Genomic DNA, 24,436 nt, shown 5'->3' with positions numbered 1-24,436 from the left:
AAGATGAAAAAACACAGGGCCAAGTTACTTTAAATAATTTAGGAAGTATTGGGTGGCAGCATTGCTTTGGAATACAGCATGTTGAATTTGTGTTAGCTAAGATAACCTATATTGTTAATTGTGGTACTTTTAAAGTACCACAATTAAGTGTTAATGACGTATAGTGCTTTTTGTACATTGAAAACATGTTTTTCTTAAGATTCTATTTACCTAAGGTCAAACAGTACACAACACTACTTACCCCAGTCTGTGTAGTTTACAGTTTGGACTCATTAGTCCAGCACAGAGCAGCTCCACTCCTGAATCTCCCAGGTTATTGTAGCTGAGGTCCAGATCTCTCAAGGGGGAGTTTGATGACTGGAGAGCTGAGGCCACAATATCACAGGACGTCTCTGTGAGATCACAGCTGTTCAGGCTGCAAAGAAAAGTTAATACATTGTAGTAAAATAATATTAGGTATATACACTCACTGGCCATTTCATTAGGTGACAGGAGTGGCTCCCAGTGGTCTTCTGCTGCTGTGACGGCCCTCTGGATTTGTCTGTCAGGGCCTGTGTGAGACTTAATTATATTCTGTATCCAAGCAGGTAACTGGTGGGTGGGGCCAGAGAACAATCAGGATGATCCAGGACACCTGGCCTGGGTTTCCTGCCCTATAGCCTTAAAAAGCCTACCAGCTCTCCCAAGCACCTTCTTTCTTTGTTTGGCTTTTTTGTTTCTTTATTTTCCACCATACAACACCCACCTCACCATACTTCAGATTTCATCCACTCACTTACATTACTGATTTACCGATTGTCACTTCCCATTGCATTTCGTTTAGTTATATACTTTATAACAATAAATTATTGATAATTTTTTCCTTATATTGTGTGTGTCTCCATTTTTGTTGTGGCCAAGAGGCGGGCCATAACACTGCTGTAGCCCATCTGCTTCAAGGTTTGACGTGGTGTGGGTTCAGAGATGCTCTTCTGCATACCTCGGTTGTAACAAGTGGTTATTTGAGTTACTGTTGCCTTTCTATCAGCTCGAACCAGTCTGGCCATTCTCCTCTGACCTCTGCCATCAACAAGGCATTTTCGCCCAGAGAACTGCTGCTCACTGGATATTTTCTCTTTTTCGGACCATTCTCTGTAAACCCTAGAGATGGTTGTGCGTGAAAATCCCAGTAGATCAGCAGTTTCTGAAATACTCAAACCAACCGGTCTGGCACCAACAACCATGCCACATTCAAAGTCATTTAAATCACCTTTCTTCCCCATTCTGATGCTTGGTTTGAACTTCAGCAGATCGTCTTGACAATGTCTACATGCCTAAATGCATTTATTTGCTGCCACGTGATTGGCTGATTAGATATTTGCATTAACGGGTGCAGTTTGCATTTGAACAGGTGGACCTAATGAAGTGGTCGATGAGTGTATAAAGTGTATAATGTCTGTAATGTAACAATAATAATTGATGAAAAGCAAAATTGAGGCATTTAAGGTTGACAATGCCCTGAGGAAGACGTCTGTGCTACACTTTCCAAATGCAGCACTTTGGACCTGAGAATTAAACATCCTGTTGGACTGAAATCTGACAGTTGTATCGATGTAATTCTTACCCTAATATCCATTTCCTCATACTGTAAGTTCTCTGAATTGGGGCTAAGGGCCTGCCTACCTTTTCTATGATCTTTTCCTTGGGCTTAACCCTCCTATCCCATCCCAGAAGTGCAGCTGCCATCATTCAGAGTGGACAGTGAATTAGTTGGCAATGCTGTGGGATGTCTGGCACAGCACCCACCAAACTTAAAGGAGCAAAAGCTAACACTCATCTTTCAGAGTGGACTGTGAGTTAGGCTCTGCTTCTTTACTTTTGTTTTTAATGGTTGCGAAGTTTCCACAGCATTGCAAGTAGAGCCCGACCGATGCCAGATTTTTGGTTCCGATGCCGATCCCGATTTTGGAGAGTCCTAGCCCACCGGTTACCGATGTTTTGACTGATATTTTGTCAAAAAGTGCAACATTTTCAAATCAATTTGAAAAACCTATATTTTATTAAAGTTTCTATATTTAAGAACATTTAACTTATAAGCAAACAAAAAAAAAAAAACACACAAAGAACTTTTTAGATAAAAAATGTAAAAGATGATATTAAATTAAATATATATATTAACACCATCTTTGTGTGAAATCAAAATAACTCCACACCTTGCTTTTACTTCTTTCTTTTCCAGCCATCTATAAAAAAATAATTTTAAAAAATCAGTTTTCCAGTTTCAAACATGTATTTTTATGAACATTATTATTATTGTTGTTGTTGTTGTTATTAATTTGTTATCATTATTTCTTAGTATCTATTCTCAGTAAATTAATTATATTTTCTTATTTTATTCCTACTACATCTCAAAGAGTAAGACTTTATCTAGCGAGCTTCCCTGTCCATAAGAATTCGGTGGTGAAAATAACTACAATGCGCTCTGACGCGTGACTAGATGACACACTCGCTCGCAATAACGCATTAGCTATTGACACAGCCTCATTATTTCTCATTATATATTCTCAGTAAGTTAAATGAATTATATTTTCTTATTTTATTTCTACTACATGATCTCAAATAGTAAGACATTATCTAGCGGAGCTAATGAGTGAATCAAGTGTTACGTTAGATTAAATTAAATTGACTGGATGAAATACGTGAAAAGACCACAATGCGCTTTCCTGCAGGTTACCCGCGCTAACTGTTGGTTGATTCACTTCAACTGCAATCCTTCTCTCATGTTATCACGACAAAGCTAGATAACATGGCTTAAAATGATTCATGTTAGAAGTGTTTTATCTGCGTTTTTACTGTCTGGTTAGCTTGCTACCATGAGGCGTGACTAGATGGCACACTCGCTTGCAATAACGCGTTGTCTATTGACACAGCATCATATAGTAGCTAATATCATTATCTCAGATAAAAAACAAATGTGTCATGCATTCAATCACCATTTTATTTTGGTTGGTTATTTATTTGAGAATACAGCGATGTCCTCTGGAAATGTAGATCCTACGCTGCTTATGTGCTCACTGCCACTTCATAAAGGCTTGCTAGCCAGCTAGCTTGCTAAAGTGAACCAAATATGTTAGCTAGCTCACTCGCTTGATAATGAGGATTGATAAACATAGTGTAATGTGCCTGTGGTTGCGGTGGTGCTGCCACTGGGTGGCAGCAGAGGAGATTCTCCTCGCTCTCTCATTCCCTGCTAATTGCTGATTCGGGCCACCTGGAGTCTACCCTTTATAGGGACCTCACTCCCTCTGCTCGGTGCTCTTGCATTTTACAAGCAGCCGGTAACGCTCTGGGTATTTTGAGCGCTAGATGTGACTTACTCGATGGCTATGTGGTACGGGAGCTAAACACGTAGCAACCGGGGCACTTGAGAGTTGGCACTTTTCATAGAAGGGATTTGTGGATAGTTATCTCCAGCGAGTCTCAGGCTTGAGCTGATAGATCTTACTTACCTAGGCGTGTGTTGTTTTTGGTTCTCAGTCAAGAGACTTTCGTCCTGTTTTTGAGGATTACCTTTTGTTTGGCCTTTTGCCAGGGTTTATTCCCCTTTTTCCTTTCTCCTACCTCGCTCAGTGGTTGACTGCTGTTCGCAGTCAGCTTTTAGACTCCCCGTCGATTTATTGTCCGCCTCTTGACGTTGCTCGCCAGCCCCAACCTTACGCGTAGTGGTCGTATAAATGCATTTAATTAAAAACTTTCACTAAATATACATACCTTTATTGCGGCAATCGAATCTGTGCAGACAAGTCTTGCCGTGGAGAATATTGGATGAGGCACGAGTGACTAACGTCTTATTACAGAAGTAGCGGGTCAGCTGCTGCAGTTCACACTTGTATTAGAGCTTCCTCTACTGGATAATTCTCGTAAATAGCAATTACAACGTTCGAACAGATAAACAATCAATGTTTTTTTGTTTATTATACTTATTTAAAAATCGGGACACATCGGCTGCAGAACTGCCGATCCTGATGTCGTCAAAAAAGTCAAATAATGGCCGATATATCGGCCAAACCGATATTGGTCGGGCTCTAATTGCAAACTAACACAGCTAAAAGCAGATTCACTTTAGAAACAGGAAGTAATGCAGATGCTCATACACATTTTTGTTGTTAGCTTCAGTACCCAGAACGGTAGATTTTTTTTTTTGGCCCACTTTCTCTCATTTTCTCCCCAATTGAGTTGTTATACCAATTCCCCGTGTGTATCACACAGTACTGGTCGATGCGCTATTCTCTGTCGGTCTGGGGAGGGCGTAGACTATATGCCTCCTCCGATACATGTGGAGTCGCCAGCCGCTTCTTTTCACCTGACAGCGAGGAGTTTCACTGGGAGAGCGTAACATGCATGGAAGTTCACGCTATCTCCCCCAGATCCCCTCCCCGTTGAACAGGCGCCCCGACCAACCAGTAGGAATCGCTAATGCAACGATCAGGACTCATACCCTCACCGGCTTCCCACCCGCAAACACTGCCAATTGTGTTCGTATGAACGTCTGACCAAGCTGGAAATACCGCTGCCGGGGATTGAACCTGGGTCTCTGCGGTTTGAACGGCATGTTTTACAAGTTAAGCCATTTCTTCATGGCACAAGTCGATGAGTGGCATGCTTACCTTCTAGGATTGAAGGTCTTCATGTCAGAGAATGCTTAATTGACTGCCTGGCAGCAGAAGATCTCTCTGTCTGAGGTACAGGGTATTGCTGCCCATCATTTCATATAAGTACAGCCCAGTTAATACACTTATATGCAAACTCGTATTCACAAATAAACATTCCATTCTCAAAATATGTAACCTGAATCAAAATTCAAACCCTTACACAGCCATAATCATTCATTCTATTTCCATAAAATTTCACAGCACAGCAATACTCACCCCAGTCTCTGTAGTTTACAGTTTGGACTCATCAGTCCAGCACAGAGCAGCTTCACTCCTGAATCTCCCAGGTTATTGTAGCTGAGATCCAGATCTCTCAGGGGTGAATTTGATGACTGAAGAGCTGAGGCCACAATATCACAGGACTTCTCTGTGAGATCACAGCTGTTCAGTCTGCAAATAGTTAATATATTAACAATATTAGGTATATATAAAGCATGTAATATTTAGAATTTAACAGTGATATTGTTCAGTGATTAAGACGGAAATTGAGGATATTAAGGTTGACAGTACTCTGAGAAAGATATCTGCTCTACACCCAAACTGCAGCATTTTGGACGTGAGAATTAGGGTGTTTTCTCACCTGCGCTTTTTAGCCCGGTTAAATCGGACTCTGGTTTGTTTTCCCCCTGGGTGTGATTCGTTTGGGCAGGTGCGAATACAGTAATCGCACTTGGGTGCGGACCAAAACAACTGCAGCGAGACCCTTGAGAGGAGGTGGTCTCGGTCCGGTCCCAAACAAACTCTGGAGCGGTTCTTTTGAGGTGGGAACGTGATCCGACCTCGATCCAACCCAACTACCAGGTGTACCCCGCAAGTTTGAGCTAAACGGCTCCTGTAGCCGTTTTATTATATTTTATTACATTAGCTCCCTTGTTCTGCTCAGTCGTCTGAAGGCAGCATGTCTTCTTTGCAAAGTGTGAAGCAGTATAGTATTTTCAAGACGTTTCCTCAAAGTGCATTCGGCATTCTGCTGGTATAGTTTTGCCTGGTATATTGCCATGGTTATGAGCAAATGCCAACTCTGCCGTTGCTCCATGTTAAATTGCATAGCAATGTTTCTCTCACAGAAATATGCACTTGTCCAGAACACAGGACCATCTTCCTGTATTTATTTTCTAACTCCCGCCCCAGACACATCTGACCAATAAGTGGAATGAACGTTTTTGGTTCACTTGGTTTTTTCTCTGTGTGAAAAGTAACCAAACCAAGGGGAAAACGCTCCAAGTGTACATACTCATCAATTGATTCGGACCAGAGCAAACAAACTATAGGTGTGAAAACGCCCTTAGACATCCTGCTGGACTACACTGATAGTTCTACAAATGTAATTCTGACCCAAATACCCAATTTTCTCATGAATTGGGGCTAAGGGCACACTACCCTTTTCTATGACCTTTTCTCTGGGCTTAAGCCTCCCATTCCATCCCAGATGTGAAGCTACAATCTTTCAGGGTCAACAGTGAGTCAGTTTTCAATGCTGTGTGATGTTTGGCACAGCAACCACCAAAAGTAAAGAAACAAAAGATAACGCACATCTTTCAGAGTGGACATTGAGTTATCGCCTGCTTCTTCACTTTTGGTGACAAACTGTGACAAACGTCCCACAGCAGTGCAAGTTAAAACAGATAAAGGATGGTTCACTTTAGAAAAGGAAAGGCAAGGAGGTTATCTGTTTACATATAACCAGGTAGTGCAGGGTTTCTGTTCAGCTAATGTTACATATGGCCAGGTAGTTCAATGTGTCTGTTCTGTTGGTGCTACATGGTTCAGTGTGTCTGTTCTGCTGGTGCTACATGGTTCAGTGTGTCTGTTCTGCTGGTGCTACATGGTTCAGTGTGTCTGTTCTGCTGGTGCTACATGGTTCAGTGTGTCTGTTCTGCTGGTGCTACATATACCCATGTAGTGCAGTGTTTTGTTGGTGTTACATATAACCAGGTAGTGAAATACTAATTCTAATGGTACTTAGGAACTCCTGTTAATGATACCTTTGAGATTATTTTGTTAGGTAGTGATAGATTTGTTGGTGCTGTCCAAGGAGGCACCATTTAGCCTGTTCTGGACTATAGGAAACTTCTGAGTTGTCGAACAGAAGTTAACTCAGGAACAGGCACCAGGGGCAGAGGTTACTTTAACAGTTCCCTGAGAAGACCTCACTCTGGCATTCATTATATCCAACAATTCTGCTACTTTCTTGTTTTCCCTCTATCCACAGACACTATGTTGTTGGAGATTCTAAGTAGGGCTATGCCAGAATTAAACAGAGACCAGTGTGATACTGCCGTCCTTATAACATGATTTATTTACTGCCTGGCCTAGTCTCCCAACATACTGTAGTAATACAAACATTGATAACTAAACTTGGCTTTCTCAAACCAAACCCAGAATTATTTGAATCATAATATTGAAAAGATGTTTTGTCTCTGAAATAATTCAAAACAAAAATATTAAGAGGTACAGCCTCTTGTCTTCTAATCATTTATTATGCATGAACCAGGACGAAAGTTTTTCAATCACATGGATGGGATTCAAGCAACATTGCAAACTTACAATTACGCAAGGATTATGCTTTTGTAAGATTCAATTTTGACTGTCCATGGACTGATCATTGCATTGCCTTCATAGTCCAGGATATTTAGATAGTTTCACTAACCAGACGGAGTTAGTTAGGGCTTCCTGGGATATATGTCAGTTTCAGTATCCAGACAAACATATTTTTCAGGTTAAAATAATAAACATTCTTTGCAAGATTCCTAGATGAGTGGTACATTAACCTGCTAGGATAGAAGGTCTTAGTGTCAGAGAACAATTAGATGAATGCCTGGCAGCAGTAGATAGTCTTGCTCTCTGGGGTACAAGTCTTGCCACCTACTATTTCAGCACACCTCAGTCAATACACTTATACGTAAACCTGTATTCGCACAAACATCCACAATACATATTTATGGAGCCAGATAAACTTGTTTTCCTCCCTGTGACCATGTCTGAATCCTTGCATTTTTTTCACAAATAGTTTGGCATGTACAGCAATAATTAGAACTAATTCACCAAACTGAGTTTGAAGAAAATGTCATGTGCAAATAATGCATTTCCTTGTCCAAGTTAAGGACTGTAGGGCAGTTGTCAGTTTGTTTCTCTGCAGTCCTCTTTATGAGGGCATAAAATGCTTTATTTCTGCATCAACTCGCAAATGAGCCCGTATTTGTTACTTTCAACATTCCAACACTATTTTCCATATGTCTTCTGAATCTCCAGATCCTTTACACCAGACACCTATAATTTTAAGATCAAAGCTATAGATGACACTGCATACAGTGGTGGCATAGACAGAGGCGTCACTAGGGGGGTGCGGACCGCACCGGGTGACACCATCAGAGGGGGGTGACACCGAAATGACTGGCAATAATTTTTTGTGCAGTGTTTTGTGTAGCGATGGGTTGAAACAGCTAATTTCTCCAATGCAGTTTACTGCCAGTCGATTTAATTTGCGGTATTAATGTGACGAGAAGCGCTTTGTTTGAATGCATAACCCCGGTTAGCCATTCAAACATCAGAAATGTTCAAGACCAATACTACATGTTTCTATTGACCCCCTAGTGCGCAGCCCAAGCATGTTGACACTGAACACAAAACTACTTAAACCTGGTGCAGGTGAAAACTATACTGTTTTGTGCATGAAAAAAACAAAAAGATTCATTATTTATATGACATTTCATTTATATGAAAATAATTAGTACATTAAATCAAATAAAATATATTTTCAAATAAAACATTGTGGCAAGTGAGTGCCACCCCTCCTGGTTAAAAACACTCACGGGAGACAACCGTTTTCGTAATCAGCACTGCCGTGCTATTTTATTCCAACTCTCGTCTTTTCCAGACAATTCTTTAAACACAATACGGTTTCGTAGCCGTCTTGTCATCGGCGCTCCTCCCGTTCCTCCGGCTTCCGGTCTTGCTTTTAAAAACCCCAGGCTCACTGTTGAAAGCAATCAGAGGCAATCAGCGCAATTAAACAATTAACAATTATCGGCGCTGATTACCTCCAGCTGACAGTTGTGACGAAGGATCCGAGAGCCGCTCCTCTCACACTCTCTCTCTGCAGCCGACGCTCAAACCACGCCCACCCCACCACAAACATATTTTATTTGAACTTTAATTGAGGGCACTGACAAAATACACTGATTCAGAAATCTCAATTTTTTTTAAACCAAATTTTCTAGTGCCTGACAATTTTATTAAACGACACTCTCCAGAAATATAAAGTGTGAGCATACGCTCTCAATCATCTACATTATTAATGGTGTAATACTCACATGGCCTTCCTGCAGTTCCTGACTACTGTCACCAGTCTTTGATGGCCTACTGCTGTTGTGTTGTAGGTCTTCAAGTCAAACTCATCCAGGATATCCTCTGACATCAGTAACACAAAGGCCAGAGCTGAACATTGGTGTGGTTCCAGCTCTTTCTCAGAAAGTTTTCCTGATCTCAGGGAATTCTGGATTTCTTCCACTAGAGAGTTGTCATTCAGTTCATTGAGACAGTGAAACAGATTGATAGTCCTCTCTGCTGAAGATTCCTCTCTGATCTTCAACTTAATGTACTGGACAATGCCCTCCGATCTGTTTTCTGTCTGTGTCAGTGGGTCAGGTCCAGGTGATCTGCCTCCTGCCTGTATCTGTAGTCCTCCTAAGAGAGTCTCGACAGATTCCAGGGAGAGGCCAAGAAGGAATCGGAGGAAAAGGTCCAGGTGTCCATTTTTACTCATTAAGGCCTGATCCACTGCACTCCTGTGTAACTCACACAGCTGCACTCTGTCACTGAAGTTTTGATTCTTCTCTGAGTACATTTCTGTTCTCGTTTATACATGAATGAAGCACAAACAGGGCGGCCAGAATGCTTTGTGCACCTGAATGCTCAGGTGCACAAAGCAGTAGACCTTCTCCTGATCCCACCCACACTCCTCTTTAAAGATCTCTGTGCACACACCAGAGTACACTGAAGCTTCACTGACATCGATGCCACTCTCTCTCAGGTCCTCCTCGTAGAATATCAGATTTCCCTTTTCCAGCTGTAGAAAAGCCAGCTGCCCCAGTTTCAGGATGATTTCTGTATCTGATGCTGACATTTCCTTTGGGTTTGTCTTGGTGCCATGATACTTCTGATTCTTTACATTTGTCTGAATGAGCAGGAAGTGTGTGTACATTTCAGTCAGAGTTTTCGGCAGTCCTGCACTCTCTACTTTACCCAAAATTGCCTCTAGAACAGTAGCAGAAATCCAGCAGAAGTTTGGTATGTGACACATGATGTACAGACTCCTGGATGACTATGTGTGAGAGAATTCTGCTAGCCTGGTTCCCATCTCTGATTTTCTTTCTGAAGTACTCCTTCTGTGGGTCATTGAACCCTCGTATCTCTGTCACCTGGTGGACATACTCAGGAGGGATCTGATTGGCTGCTGCTGCTGGTCGGGAGGTGATCCAGAGAAGAACAGAGGGAAGCAGATTCCCCTGAATGAGGTTTGTCAGCAGCACATCCACTGATGATGACTCTGTTATATCACAGCAGATCGCATTGCCTTGAAAATTTAAAGGAAGTCGACACTCATCCAGACCATCAAAAATAAACACCACTTTGACTTCATCACCTTCAATACCTTTGATCTCTTTCAGTTGTGGAAAGTAGTGCTGCAGAAGCTGCATCAGACTGTATTCTCTTTCCTTCTTCAAATTCAGATCTGGAAAAGGAAGAGTGAAGATGAAATCAACATCCTGATTGTGCAGAAATTCATTCTGGATTGGGCAGAAGGAAAATCCAGAGACAGTTTTCCCAATGCCAGCGATTCCCTTTGTAAGGACAGTTCTAATGAGTTTCTTTTGGCCAGGTAATGGCTTAAAGATGTTATTGCAGAGGACTGCCGTCTCCTGTGTGGTTTGTCTCTTGGATGCTGTCTCAATCTGTCTGACCTCATGTTCATTATTGACCCCCCCACTTCCCCCCTCTGTGACGTAGAGCTCAGTATAGATCTCATTGAGGAGGGTTGGGTGGCCCTGCTTTGCTAAACCTTCAAACATGCATTCAACGTCTTCTTCAGATCAGTTTTCAGTGCCTGCTGGTCTCTTTTTATGGATCCATCTGAAGAGAAGAAATATGAGTTTTGTTTAAAATCAGAAACATTTCCCATTCAATAACAGATTTCAAAAATAAACTGTCAATAAAAATACTTATGAAGTCAGTTTTGACTATTTTACACACCTCACACAGTGATACACACCTCTCAGACAGTGTTTACTCAGTTCAACTTTATTTGTACAGTGTTTTTTACTGAGAACTTCAGTATGAGTATTATTCATGGAATTAATTGCAATGTCTTGTTTTGATACAGATCAAATTTTTGTGGCAAACTACACGGCATGTAGATTTAAAATTATTTTGACTCCAGGGGACTAACAATACAGTGAAGCCTAGTCTACAGTTTGGGAAACTAGAAGACATCTGTGAAGGACAAAATGTCTGTTCCCTGGCCTTAGCTCTGATGAGTCATTTTTGAGAATCAAGACCTTTACTGACCAGGTGAACACCATACCCTCTCTTTTCTAAAAACCCGGGGCTTCATTTATAAAACAATTGTATGCACAAATCTGATCGTAAATTCGTCTTACGTAAAAATCGACCCACAAATTGATATTTATAAAACTTGAAACTGATGTGAAATATTGTTATGCGTACCCAAACCCCAGAGAATTCATGCAAACTTTTCCTTGTGTACTACAGGTTCAACACACTTTTTTTGCCCAATCCCTTCACATATGTAGATCAGAAGAGGTTTCTCAAAGACAACAGGTAAAGCAGCACTTCACCAAAAAAAGCAAGAAAAAAAGAACATGTACAACACACCCCACCTATCTTTCTTTAATGTTGAATTATCACCACAACGACTATTTTCCTCATGAAGCTAAATAAAAAGTACCTTGGTTCAAAAACATCCCTGGTATTGTGCAGAACAGCGACCTCCTCAGAATTTTAAAAGGAACTTCAGTGAGGCAAGATTTCTGTCTGCTTCACTAGACAATGTACATCAATAGATGACGTAGTCCTAGCCTTTCCAATCATTCTTACTCTTTTGTGCATTCTCGTCCTGATGATTAACATAATATCTAACTATTTAGAACAGGAGTTCAGCAGACCAGTAAGATAGCTAGCCTTCATTCATTTGCATCGCCACACTTCCTTGTTGGGTGGCAGAGATGAGTCAGTTACTGTTTTAGAGAGAGAGAGAGAGAGCGATTATTAGGATAAAGATTTATTGAATTTTTATGGATGTGGCATTGTCAGCTGGAATTTGGGGGGCAAGAACGAGAGCGAAAATTCGGATAACACGGGAAACTATATGAACCTGACATTGTGGTTCGCGTCATGACACTAATTAGTATGTAATCGGCAACGTTAGATCAAAGTAGGCTATATTTCAGGTAATTCCAGAATCCCAATGTGCCCTATGTCAGAACATGCAGAGGGCCAATCCACCTCATAAAGGCTATTGTACATTAATTACACTGACAGCCTAGCTATATTCTATTGGCAGTTCATTGCATTTCACAGACTAATTCAGAAAGATCAGAGAAACATCAGCCCATTATGTGTCATTGTTTCCCAATTTTCAGAGTTCACAGTGGAAAAACAACTATTTGCGGTGTAACATCTGAATTCAAATTTTTTTGTAATAAATAGATCCTTTGAAATGGTTGATTTAATACATCGATTCATGCATATACAATGGTATATATAAAACAATGGTAGCTTCCATGCTTATTTATTTATTTAGAGTCAGGCTTTTTCAGTAATATTAATCCATCCATCCATTATCTATACCTGCTTATCCTGAGCAGGGTCGCAGTGGGTGCTGGAGCCTATCCCAGCACGCATTGGACGAGAGGCAGGAATACACCCTGGACAGGCCACCAATCCATCGCAGGGCACACACACCATTCACTCACAATTCACTCTCACACTCAAGAAAGAAAGGCCCCAAGCCGAGATTCGAACCCACAACCTTCTTGCTGTGAAGTGATAGTGCTACCCACTGCACCACTGTGCTGCCCTATTAACATTCATGTACAAGCAAATAAATTCACTTCAGCATCTTAAATTACTGAATTTGTCTGTAGAATGAGCCACAACAATTGTGCATACACTCCGTGTCCCGGGCGCTGAAGTACCCATGGCTGCCTATTGCGACTACTTGTGTCAATTTTCACTACATTGAACTAGATAATTGCCAACTGTGGCAAACACGCCTGCCACAGGCCACCGAAGTGGCTTTCCTAGGGGCCCTCCAGCACAGAGACACAGGGAGATGATGTTCCAACAGCCCAGATTTATTGACGAGGGTTTGGCAAGATGTTACAGCCAAGTGAGCAGATGTAAAACCCTGTCATGACAGAGAGCTCTCCTTGTGTGGGTGGGGATGGCAGATTTAACCTGTGCGCACTGATTACCTCACTACGCACAGGTGCAGCCACCCCTGTTCCTGGACCCAATTAGCCCGGCCAATTATCTAATTCATAACCAATTATCTAACTAGCCAGGTCTAATTAGCTTGACCCAGGGCAGGTGTGGCTGCTTAAACCAGCCATCCCCACACCACACCAACCAATAAGGAAATTCAGTTGAGGCCAAAAGTTTACATACACCTTGGCTAAAGATATTCAAATATTATTCACAACTCCGCACATTTCATGTTACCATACATTTTTTTGGCAAGTCAATTAGGGCATCTACTTTGTTCACATCAGAGGTAATTTTAAAACAATTGATTAGAGACATTTATTTCAGCTTTAATTCACAATATCAGAATTCCAGTGGGTCAAATGTTTACATACACCAAGTTTACTGTCTCTTTAAACAGTCTGCATCAATTTCTGGAATCATCCAATGACGTTTTAGAAGCTTCTGATTGGCCAATTATCATAATTAGAGTTAATTGGGAGTTAATTGGCACCTGTGGTTGTATTTAAGGGCCTGCCTTTAGAGACACTGCCTTTTTGCCCTTGATACCATCGGAAAATCTAAGCAACTCAGTCAAGACCTCAAAAAATAAATTGTGGACCTCCACAAGTCTGGTTCTTCCTTAGGAGCAATTTCCAAACAACTGAAAGTACCTCGAGCATCTTTACAAACAATTGTATGCAAATATAAAAATCTTGGGCCCAGACAGACACTGCATCGTTCAGGAAGGATGCACAAATTAACTCCCAGGGCTGAACAAACTTTGGTCCGAAAGGTTCAACTGAACCCAAAGACAACAACAAAGGAACTGGTGAAATAGTTGGAGGCATCAGGAACTAAAGTATCTACATCCACCATTAAGAGAATCCTACATCACCATGGCCTGAAAGGCTGTTGCGCAAGGAAGAAGCCCCTACTCCTAGACCGGCATTAAAAAAACCAGAGTGAAGTTTGCAGGTGATCATCAGGATGAAGACCTAGCCTTTGGAGGATTGTTCTCTGGTCAGATGAAACAAAAATTGAACTGTTTGGCCATAATGATCAGCGCTATGTATGGAAGAAAAGGGGTGAGGCTTTTAACCCGAAGAACACCATCCCAACTGCGAAGCATCGGGGTGGGAGCATCATGTTGTTGGGGTGTTTTGCTAGAAAAGGTACTGGTGCACTTCAGAAAATAGATGGGATCATGAGGAAGGAGGATTATCTAGAAATACTGGAGCAACACCTCAAGACATCAGCTAGAAAGTTCAAACTTGGTTGCAACTGGGTTTTCCAGCAGGACAGTGATCCTAAGCATACCTCCAAAGTTGTAACAAAATGGCATAGAGACAACAAAGTGAAAGTATTGGAGTGACCATCACAAAGCCCTGACCTGAAACCCATAGAAAATTTGTGGACTGAAGTGAAAAAGCATGTTCGAGCAAGGAGGCCCACAAACCTGACTGAGTTACATCAGTTCTGTCAGGAGGAATGGGCAAAAATTCCAGCAAAGTATTGTGAGAAGCTTGTGGAAGGCCACCGCAATCGTTTGATTCAAGTTAAGCAATTAAAAGGTAATGCCACCAAATACTAACAAAGTGTATGTAAACTTTAGATCCACTGAAAATGTGAAAGTACATAAAAGCTGAAATAAATCTCTTAGCTATTATTTTGAAATGACCTCTTCTGGAAATAAAATAGATAACCTAATTGACTTAACAATGTATGATAACATGAAATGTGTGGAGTTGAAAAATTGAGTTTGAATGTCTTTAGCCTGGGTGTATGTAAACTTTTGGCCTCAACTGCAACTGTAAACAAGGAAGTGAATACATTTATTGCTATGACAGCTGTAAGAAACATTTTATATTATCACTTTTGATGTGAAAGGGTTGGTTTTTAGAAGGTTGGGAACCATAAGTTTTGCAGAAACCATGAGATTCAGCAGTTGCAGCTCATTGCATTGCAAATCTTTTGTCTAAAATAGCCTTTAAATTGCATGCAGTAGTAGAATACTGAATTTAGAACAATATAAAGTTGCATTTTGTGGACAAAACAACAATCGGAGAGCTACAGATTATTCTCTTGAAAATAATATAGCTAATTCTAGCTACAGTAAAGTGAGCTTTGGTTGCACATATGCATTTTCAATTTGAACTGCATTTGCATTGCAGTCAACTAGAAATTGTTGATGGGGAAATAAACAACTAAATACAGAAAAATCTTTTTGGGTGGGGTTCAAATCTATTTGGGTGGACCACCCAAACAAACACTGGTGTTGCACACCCAAACAAACATTGGTGTTGCACACCTCTCATAGTATTTATCCACCTTTCACAGTGTCGCACACCTTTCACAGTGCCGCACACCTCTCACAGTGATACACACCTCTCTCAGTGTTACACACCTCTCACAGTGTTACACACCTCTCACAGTGATACACACCTCTCACAGTGATACACACCTCTCTGTGTTATCCACCTCTCACAGTGTTACACACCTCTCACAGTGTTACACACCTCTCTCAGTGTTACACACCTCTCACAGTGCTGCACATCTCTCACAGTGATACACACCTCTCACAGTGTTACACTCCACTCACAGTATTTATCCATCTTTCAGTGTTGCACACCTCTCACAGTGTTACATACCTCAGACAGTGCCGCACACCTCTGTGCTGCACACATCTCACAGTGCCGCACACCTCTCACAGTGCTGCACACATCTCATTGTTACACACCTCAGACAGTGTTACACTCCACTCACAGTGCCGCACACCTCTCACAGTATTGCACACTTCACACAATGCTGCACACCTCTCACAGTTACACACCTCACACAGTGCCGCACACCTCTCACAGTGCTGCACATCTCTCACAGTGTTACACACCTCTCACAGTGCTGCACACCTCACAGTGTTACACACACCTCTGTGTTACACACCTCACACAGTGCTGCACACCTCTCAGAGTGCTGCACACCTCTCAATTATAATCCATCATAAATATAACAAATCAGCAGAAAAGTACATACTGTTGTATTTGTACAATGTGAATGAAGGGAAAACATATTATAACACTGAAAATAGATTTAAATCCCCTTTTACACTTCATTTCTCAGGTTTATGTTGTGGATTTGTCTCTGTGGTACAGTCTTCAAAGGAAACATGGTAATTTTTAGATCTAATATTTTTATCCTGAGTGCTCTTTAGCCCTGGATACACACTCAGGGCAGTTGAACGTGACGGCAGGGTAGCATAGACGGTAAGGAACTGGGCTTATACCTGAAACGTCATAGGTTCAATTCCTGGGTAGGACACTGCCGCTGTACCCTTGAGCAAGGTACTTAACCTGCATTGCTTCAGTATATATCCAGCTGTATAAATGGATGCAATGTAAATGCCATGTAAAAAGTTGAGTTGGCTGCTCTGGATAAGAGTGTCTGCTAAATGCTTGTTATGTAATGTGACAGTGGTTTTTGAGCACAAGGTCAGTTTGAATCTCCCTCAGGGACATTTAATCTTATGTGCATTTGTTTGCCCCAATAATTATTGCTTGATGCTAAATTTTAATTTAAATACTAAAAAAGGAAGTTTAAAGTGTGGATGGTACAAAGCAGAGCATTATTCACTGTTAGGTCTGTTTGCTGAACTCATTTAAGCACTCACAGTGCAATGAGAAAAAACTTACTGTGCTGCTCATCTCTCTCCAGTGAGTGAGTGAGATCATTCTGCTTCATGTTCCTCAGGATGTGGAGTGTGATCTCCAGAGACCTCTCGCTGCCACAGGTCTCTAGCATCTTCTCAACAATGCACAGGGCCTCAGGTTCCTCCCACTCTCGCTCACAAATTTGACTGTTGAACAATTTCTTCATCTTCATAAACTTATCCAGTACAGAAGGATCATCAGACAGACTCTTGAAGCATTCTGGGCAATCCTGACTCAGATGGCTCTGGAACAGTAGCAACTTTTCAGTCTTCTTCAGCTTCATGAGGGTGCACAGGAGAGACTGAAAAGGACACAAGAACAGTTGTGCTGTATGTGTGTGACTGACAATCATACGTAGCGGTGCGCTGTAAATACACACTCAAATAAATGCACCATGATCCTTGCCTTATGTGTCACATATTTTTGAGCATTTCACTTGCTACACCAGAATGCCACCAAACTTATTTGATCAGACGCTGTCACAAGTTGCAGCAAGTGTCTGCAACACAGGCTAACACACAAGCAAATATAGCTCGCTGAAAGAACCTTAACCCTATACAGTAATGTAGGCTACAATTTAAACCCTTCACGCACAATCCCAATCCTTGCCCATTTCAGGGTTACCTTATTGAAAGCTTTATAACCTCAGATGTGATCACAGAGACTTGACAAATGGCTTAAATGAAGCAAGGCCATTTAAAATACTAACTTAGATTAGTTTATATTCATAATTTAGGAAGAAATAAAGTACCACAAATGCAATTGTCTAGGCAAAAAATTAAAAATGAATTTGCTCTATTTTAGTTTGCAATGAAATACAGTGGGCTCCAGAATTATTGGCACCCTTGATAAATATGCACAAAATGCTAAAAAAAATTCTAAACTAAAAAATAATACAGTTATTGACATAAGCTTTATTTTCCAACATGTGTAAACTAGTGTGCTTGAATGATTCATTGGAATCAACCAAAGTTTTAAATTTTTTAAATAAAAAAAATATTTCCTCAAAAAACAAGTTCCACAATTATTGGCACCCCTGGTTTAATACTTTGTGAAAACACCCCTGGCAAAGACGACAGCCATGAGTCTTTTCCTATAATCTGTGAAAAGGTTAGAACACATTTGGAGGGATTTGACCATTGCTCCATGGAGAACTTCTCTGAATCATTGATATCTTTGGGTTTGCACTTATGGACCCCCCCTCTTCAGTTCAGACCACAGGTTTTTAATGAAATTGAAGTCTGGAGACGGAGATGTCCATTGGAAAACATGAATGTTGATTTCACTTAAAGGAGTACCATGGTGATTTTCACACTTTCTCTGTTTTATGTGCTATTTGCACAAGAGGCATTGAAGAAACACAATGAGCAAAGTATTAAATATGTCCGTTCTGTATTTTTGGAGAAATATGCGTTTTAAATTCATCGTCCTATTTTCAACCGGTTGAGAAAGTTGTCATTTTGCTGCGTCACGAATACAGTAACCACTCCCATTTCCACGCCCCGTAAAGAAATCTGACAGGACACACCGTCCTGCTGTTCAGACAATGCAAATATTTGACTAACGTTAGGTTCACTTAAATTAGAGTGTCTTTAGATTATTTCTGGTTATATTCATTTAGCTAGCTAGCTAGGAGGTTTGCTTTCATAAGGCAATGTTATCGATAACGTTAGCTTGCTAGTTTGCTTTTATGAGGACGTTATAGTTGTGCTTTTATCTTAACTTGGCTAGCTAGATATATCCAATTATAATTTTTGCTAAGTCAACGTCCTTACCTTAGCTATCTACCGATACTTGATATACTAGGCCTACTAAGCTAGCTAGCTTGCTAAAATTCAGTCTCCCAAAGAGAGCGCGTATCATGGGAGTAGCTATGGTAACAGGGCATGGTCTGTCAATCATAGCTAACTGACAGTTCTCATTACCACGCCCAGACGGTTCGGGTGAATTTTTATTGTGGGAAATTTAGGCTTAGAAAAATGCGTTTTTAAGTACATTGAAATGACTGAAGAATAAAAAAATTATGCACATTTGTTTTGTTGTTGCCTGAAGACAACTGGGAAGTGTCACGTTCAACCACCATGGTACTCCTTTAAGCATTTCTGTTTAGATTTTGATGTATGCTTGGAGTCATTGTCCTGCTGGACAATCTACCTATGACTAAGTCCTAGCTTCTTAGCAGAGACAACTAAATTTTCTGCCAGAATTTCCTGGTACTTTGTTGAATTCATTGTGCCATTGATCTAAAATAGTGCCCCAGGACCACTGCCAGCAAAACATCTCCAAAATATCAATGACCCACCTCAATATTTGACCGTAAGTATGAGGTGCTTCTCCTGTATGCATTCCTCTTTTGCTGCCAAAGATGTTGATAGTGTGTATGGCCAAAACGTTCAATTTTGGTCTCATCTGTCAATAGCACTCACTTCCAGTCATAATTCCAATGAGGTTTGGCAAGCTCCAGATTCTTGGTTTTGTTTATTGTGCTCAGTAAGGGCTGTCTTCATGCCACCCTTCCAAAGAGTTAGTTGGTATGGAGGTGCCATTTTATGTTTTTTTTTTTTAGACTTGTTGACCGCAAGAAACAAACCAATCTCTGCAATTCTTAAACAGTGGGATCAGTGGGTAATTAATGGCCTCTCTCACCATCTTCCTCACTGTCTGTGGGGACACCATGCACTTGCTTCCTCTTCCTGGCAAATTTGCAACCATTCCATATGTTTTACGCCTTTTTATTATTACCCTTACAGTGCTAAGTGGTATGTTTAACCGTTTATGTCTTTTTTTGTACCCATTACCAGACTTGTGACGGTAAATTACCATCGGTCTCTTCTGAATTGACAGTTATTTGGCTTTTCCCATGCTGATGGATGACAAATGGAAAATGTTACCTCATTTTTATTCTCTAGTGAAACTGGAAGTGATGGAATGACACAATATAGTTATTTTAGACTGAGATAAAATGAAATTGGTAATACAATTTTACTTAGTTTGATTTTACTTCCAATAATTATGAGGGGTGCCAATAATGATGGCACCTATGGTTTTCAGAAAAAACTTGATTACTTAATAAAAAACATTGAAGCATGAGAGTAAATGTATTGAAATAAAAGTATATAGTTCTCCCATATGTTTGAACATAACATATAGATTATTATGTGTCATTTATTATATGCAGCCTTTTTCCTTCATTTTTATTAAGGGTGCCAACAATTCTGGAGGCCACTGTACTAAGAGATCCCACATATAAAACAGGTAATTTTATGAGACTGATTTTTAATTGTGAGGTTATACCGCTTCGTCTACTTAAGTGGTGCTCAATGTGAGAATATAGAAGTATAATCCTGACATAAGTGGTGCCCCGTGTAAGGCTATTTTGTCATTTCCCCAACACATTGATATCAGAATTTAAAATAGTGCAAAAACATTATCACACAATGTGGTACAGTACCTAAATGTGTAATCATTAATCTTGTATGTTTTTCTGTACTCTATAATATGTAATGTTTTTTTGTAAGGGGATGGGACGACATTAAAACAATACTCAGCCGTTCCAGCTCACGTCACATCCAGTGCATGAAACACAAATCCTACTGAACAAATGCTTACGTTAGTGTGAAAAATGCTCACTAAAAAATAACACTAACCTATTTAAAGTCACTCAATTTGAAAAATAACGTATATAAGTGAAATATTTTGAGCATCAACACTTGCATATCTACAAAGAAATCTACATCTTATCTGTGTTCAGTAGATAGAGACAGAGACAGAGAATCAATGCTGTCGTTCTCCACTTCTGACTTAGTCCAGAAAACTGTCAGCTAGGTCTATCAGCAAACATATGCCTTAGCCATGCTCAGAAGTTTTCAAGAATAAGAATATTTTCCAAGAAATAATGAAACTCATCTATAATGTTTCGCCGGGTGCAGTGTCTTTTACTGCTGCCAGGGTGAATGTGTAATGTGTAGATAATTATTCACAACTTTCGGTTACTCTGACCTATAAAATGCTATTCCAAAAGTAAAATTAGACATATTATACATCCTTAGAAAGCTTATTCGATCACCTTCTGGATAAATTGTGTCAATCAAGCCAGGTTGTACTAAAAAGGGCGACAACACCATAAACAACATGTGTGGTATTACACACAGCTATTTTGGAAGGTACCCAGCTGTCATAAATTAATGTATATTTCACAAACGGATTATTAAAGACAATAAATGACCACTGAACCTTGAAAGAAATCTTTACGTATAAAACCAAAGGTAAGCTTTTATATTTATTCCATATTTATTCCATATTTATTCCATATTTATTCCATATCTGAATTTCAGTGTTCAGTGAGCAGCGTTTTTCACAGCTGTACTATACCTGTATACCTAGGAAGAGACACCAGTTCATACCTGTTGTTAAGATTGCAGATCAGCATCATGGAGTGGTATCAAGAGCATGCAGTTCCATAGTACTGTAAAGATATTTTCATAGTCCTACTCTAGAATGATCTGTTGCTTTATTATATCGGCTATATATTTGCAAATATATATTGCCTCTATATTGCTATAACTACATCAGCCGATGTCGGCATATCGGTCTTCCTGTTCACTAAGATATCGGAATCAGTATCGGCCTTGAAAAAATCTATATTGCCTCAAGATGAGAATGAGATGTTGTCATCGGCAGATGTCCACTGGGGAGAATTATTCATAGTGGTACTGAAGCATTTGTGATGATGTAATTGGCAGGAAAAAAAATAAGTGGAAAAAACGCAAAATCACCTAGGGCTTTATTGTGTGGATGTGTGAAGTTGTTTGTGAATTCTGTCTGTTTAGATGAAGTCATAAGGTACAGGAGTTAATGTTCTTAAGTGCTCTTAAGGAGTCTGTGGTCACACTGTGGTTATTTCTGCAGGATTCCTGAAAAGAGCCAAAACCCATCGGTGATGTATAGGTATGGGGCATGTCTCCCCACCAAGCCTGAAACTTGGCGGGATGGCATACCAGCCATCCCAAAATTAACCTTTTCAAAACAATTACAAAAAGATCTCACCTGTTTTGGGAAAGATAATTTCTCTGAACCGTTCTCTTCTAAATGGCTGGACTCCATTGGCCGCTGGATCCTGCGAACAAAACAGAGACACGGTTCATCCTACGACTTAATGTGACATAAATGTGACAAATGTCACAATACACCACACTTACACCTCAATGCATCATAATACACCTCACTGGATAGTTGCATTAAACAGGATAGTGTCAATATGAATCTGTCCAATTACCTTGGATCACCTGGGAACTGTCCTCTGAAGTACAATGGGTTCTCCATTGATCGTTCACTCCTCATAGACAGACAACTGGGTACAGGTGACCCCGCTCTTTCTGCCTGGACACTGCGAACAAACCATGGAGACACAGCTCATCCTAAGACTTTAGCTCTACCTCACAGCACATAGAGACAGAGTTTCCAGCTCAGTTGTTTCTCCCCACTATTGTTTACGTTTGTGATTTAGCAGGTATTGGCAAGGTTCAAATTGTCATTGAACATGGGAGAGCGCCATCTCCCTTGTTAACAAAACCTGGAAAAGCCATCCACATTGTTAATATAAGCAATTCTGTACAACAAAATGCATTGTGATGGGTTATGCCATGTTTCTTGAAATCATTTGCACAGTTTGTCTCTTGTAAACAGCTGAGTAAGAAACAGGTGGAAAATGTGGTTTCAATTTACTCCTCGTCAATGAACTCCATATTATGAAGCCACTACTGTTTGAGTTGTGTTAACAGCTGGAGTATAGAGAGTGAGGGGGGCAGACACACTTTAACCCTGACCCTGCAGGGTATTGTTCCAGTGTCATTTATATCTGCAGAAACTCAAGAAAAAAGAGCATCTAAATAGCCCTGAGCCAACGTGAAATACCTTATCAATACCTCAATATGACACAATACATACCACCTACACCTGAATATGACAAAATACACCAACCTACACCTGAATATGACAAAATACACCCACTTACACCTAAATGTCACATAAATGTCACACACACCACACTTACACCTCAATGCATCATAATACACCTCACTGGATAGTTGAATTAAACAGTACAGTGTCAATATGAACCTGTTCAATTACCTTGGATCACCTGGGAACTGTCCTCTGAAGTACAATGGGTTCTCCATTGACCGTTCACTCCTCATAGACAGACAACTGGGTACAGGTGACCCCACTCTTTCTGCCTGGACACTGCGAACAAACCATGGAGATAGAGCTTCCAGTTGACCTCATCTTCTTACTGCAGCTGCAACTCATATCACATTAAGTATATGATTCATGCAATTATACCTTTTTCTGTGAGTGCTGGGGGTTCCATCTTTGGCCTCTGGATCCTCTGAGAAACTCATTTTAGAAACAGTACCCTCAATCTCAGGAGACTGGAACACATCAGACCTGTTTAGACCACAAGTGGGTTCTCTGCTAAATTAACTGTAAACACACAAAAAGAAAAACATTTAACACACATAGACACACTAATACACACAGAAACACATACATACATAATATATCTTAGCCTTGACAGGAAGCAATCGAATTTAAAAGAGACCTACAAATGTACTATACGATCACCTCCAAAATTCCCAACAAACAACAGACTAGATGGTTGATTTAATATGGTCGTTGTTTAATAAACGACGATACATCAATTCAAAATATTTAAATCGACAGATGTTAGTGCAGAACCGTCATTTTGATTGTATGTCCACCACGTTACTTTTTATTTACCTTTACCTTCAGGCTATTATACCAAGTCAGAACTAAGACATCAATACTTAATGAATTAACGCCGAATTCACGTCCAAAATCAATGTCTATTATTGTTTGACAACATGTTTGGTCCGGTTTGTTACAGTAGCCGGTGTCAAAATGTATCCTACAGTTTAATCAAACACCAGGGCCTGTGACTTCCGTCATAACCAACGAGGTAATAAAATAATACAATATTGAAAATGCTGCAATAAGCGTAAAACGTTTAACAGTTATTTTGAAAATGACTTTCTGTCTTGGTCCAAAACGAGAAATGTGAAAATAACCTAGTAGACCTAAATCGCCCCATTTTATTGTCAGTTTTGTTTCACTGAATTTATCGTGTTATTGCGATTATACTTGCACATTCCCATTCCTCCCCACACCCACTCACCAGCTTCGATTCCCTGTATCCCGCTCCACAACAGGCTACTTACTCAATTATGTTACTCAGTTTTACAGTTTTATTAATTCTTGTACTCTCTCTTCTTTCTCGCCCGTCTTTAAAATTGCGATTGAGTTTGTAATACTTTCAGTTTCGCTTTGAGCCAACCTTTTACATGGCTCACATAAGGTTTTTTGTTGTTGTTGTTGTTGTTGTTTTGCCTTTTATTGGCTGCATCATTTATTGTATATAATTAGTTATTCAGAAGAGACAGACATTCCATACATTCCAAAGCAATTATTTGCCTAATTTTGTTAACGTACATATACTAGGTTTATTCAACAACTTGAAAACAATTTTGATGTTGGGAC

The 24,436-nt window shown here is 40.2% G+C and overlaps 1 protein-coding gene across 7 annotated transcripts; it reads right to left on the bottom strand.

Moving 5' to 3' along the window:
• Window positions 1–246: 246 nt before the first annotated feature.
• On the bottom strand, window positions 247–24,436 carry LOC135235016 (uncharacterized). 7 transcript variants are annotated; one of them, XM_064300211.1, is made up of 9 exons: window positions 24,075–24,420; window positions 23,222–23,326; window positions 23,012–23,122; window positions 22,158–22,268; window positions 21,929–21,998; window positions 16,865–17,183; window positions 9,005–10,823; window positions 4,908–5,081; window positions 247–415 (listed from the first exon to the last, which is right to left on the bottom strand). In XM_064300211.1, exons 2-7 carry the CDS (start codon window positions 23,278–23,280, stop codon window positions 10,747–10,749), a joined length of 747 nt encoding a protein of 248 aa, XP_064156281.1. In that variant the 5' UTR covers window positions 23,281–23,326; window positions 24,075–24,420; the 3' UTR covers window positions 247–415; window positions 4,908–5,081; window positions 9,005–10,746. The 7 variants fall into 7 exon arrangements, with proteins under 7 accessions (XP_064156281.1, XP_064156280.1, XP_064156287.1 ...); XM_064300210.1 differs by having other exon boundaries at window positions 23,222–23,362; window positions 24,075–24,418; XM_064300217.1 differs by lacking the exon at window positions 22,158–22,268 and having other exon boundaries at window positions 23,222–23,362; window positions 24,075–24,436.

Source organism: Anguilla rostrata, chromosome 11 (assembly GCF_018555375.3).
Source record: "Anguilla rostrata isolate EN2019 chromosome 11, ASM1855537v3, whole genome shotgun sequence".
NCBI classification, from domain to species: domain Eukaryota; kingdom Metazoa; phylum Chordata; class Actinopteri; order Anguilliformes; family Anguillidae; genus Anguilla; species Anguilla rostrata.
The sequence above is the reverse complement of the archived record's forward strand: the minus strand, read 5'-3'. Positions and strand labels throughout refer to the sequence as shown.

What these genes read in the sequence shown, in the direction of transcription:
- LOC135235016 (XM_064300211.1), bottom strand. Translation starts at nt 23,280, where the DNA reads ATGAGTTTCTCAGAGGATCCAGAGGCCAAAGATGGAACCCCCAGCACT. An exon ending in CAGTTCCCAGGTGATCCAAG is followed by an intron (nt 21,999 to 22,157) that starts GTAATTGGACAG and finishes TTTTGTTCGCAG; the next exon opens with GATCCAGCGGCCAATGGAGT. An exon ending in GGAGAGAGATGAGCAGCACA is followed by an intron (nt 10,824 to 16,864) that starts GTAAGTTTTTTC and finishes TCTTCTCTTCAG; the next exon opens with ATGGATCCATAAAAAGAGAC.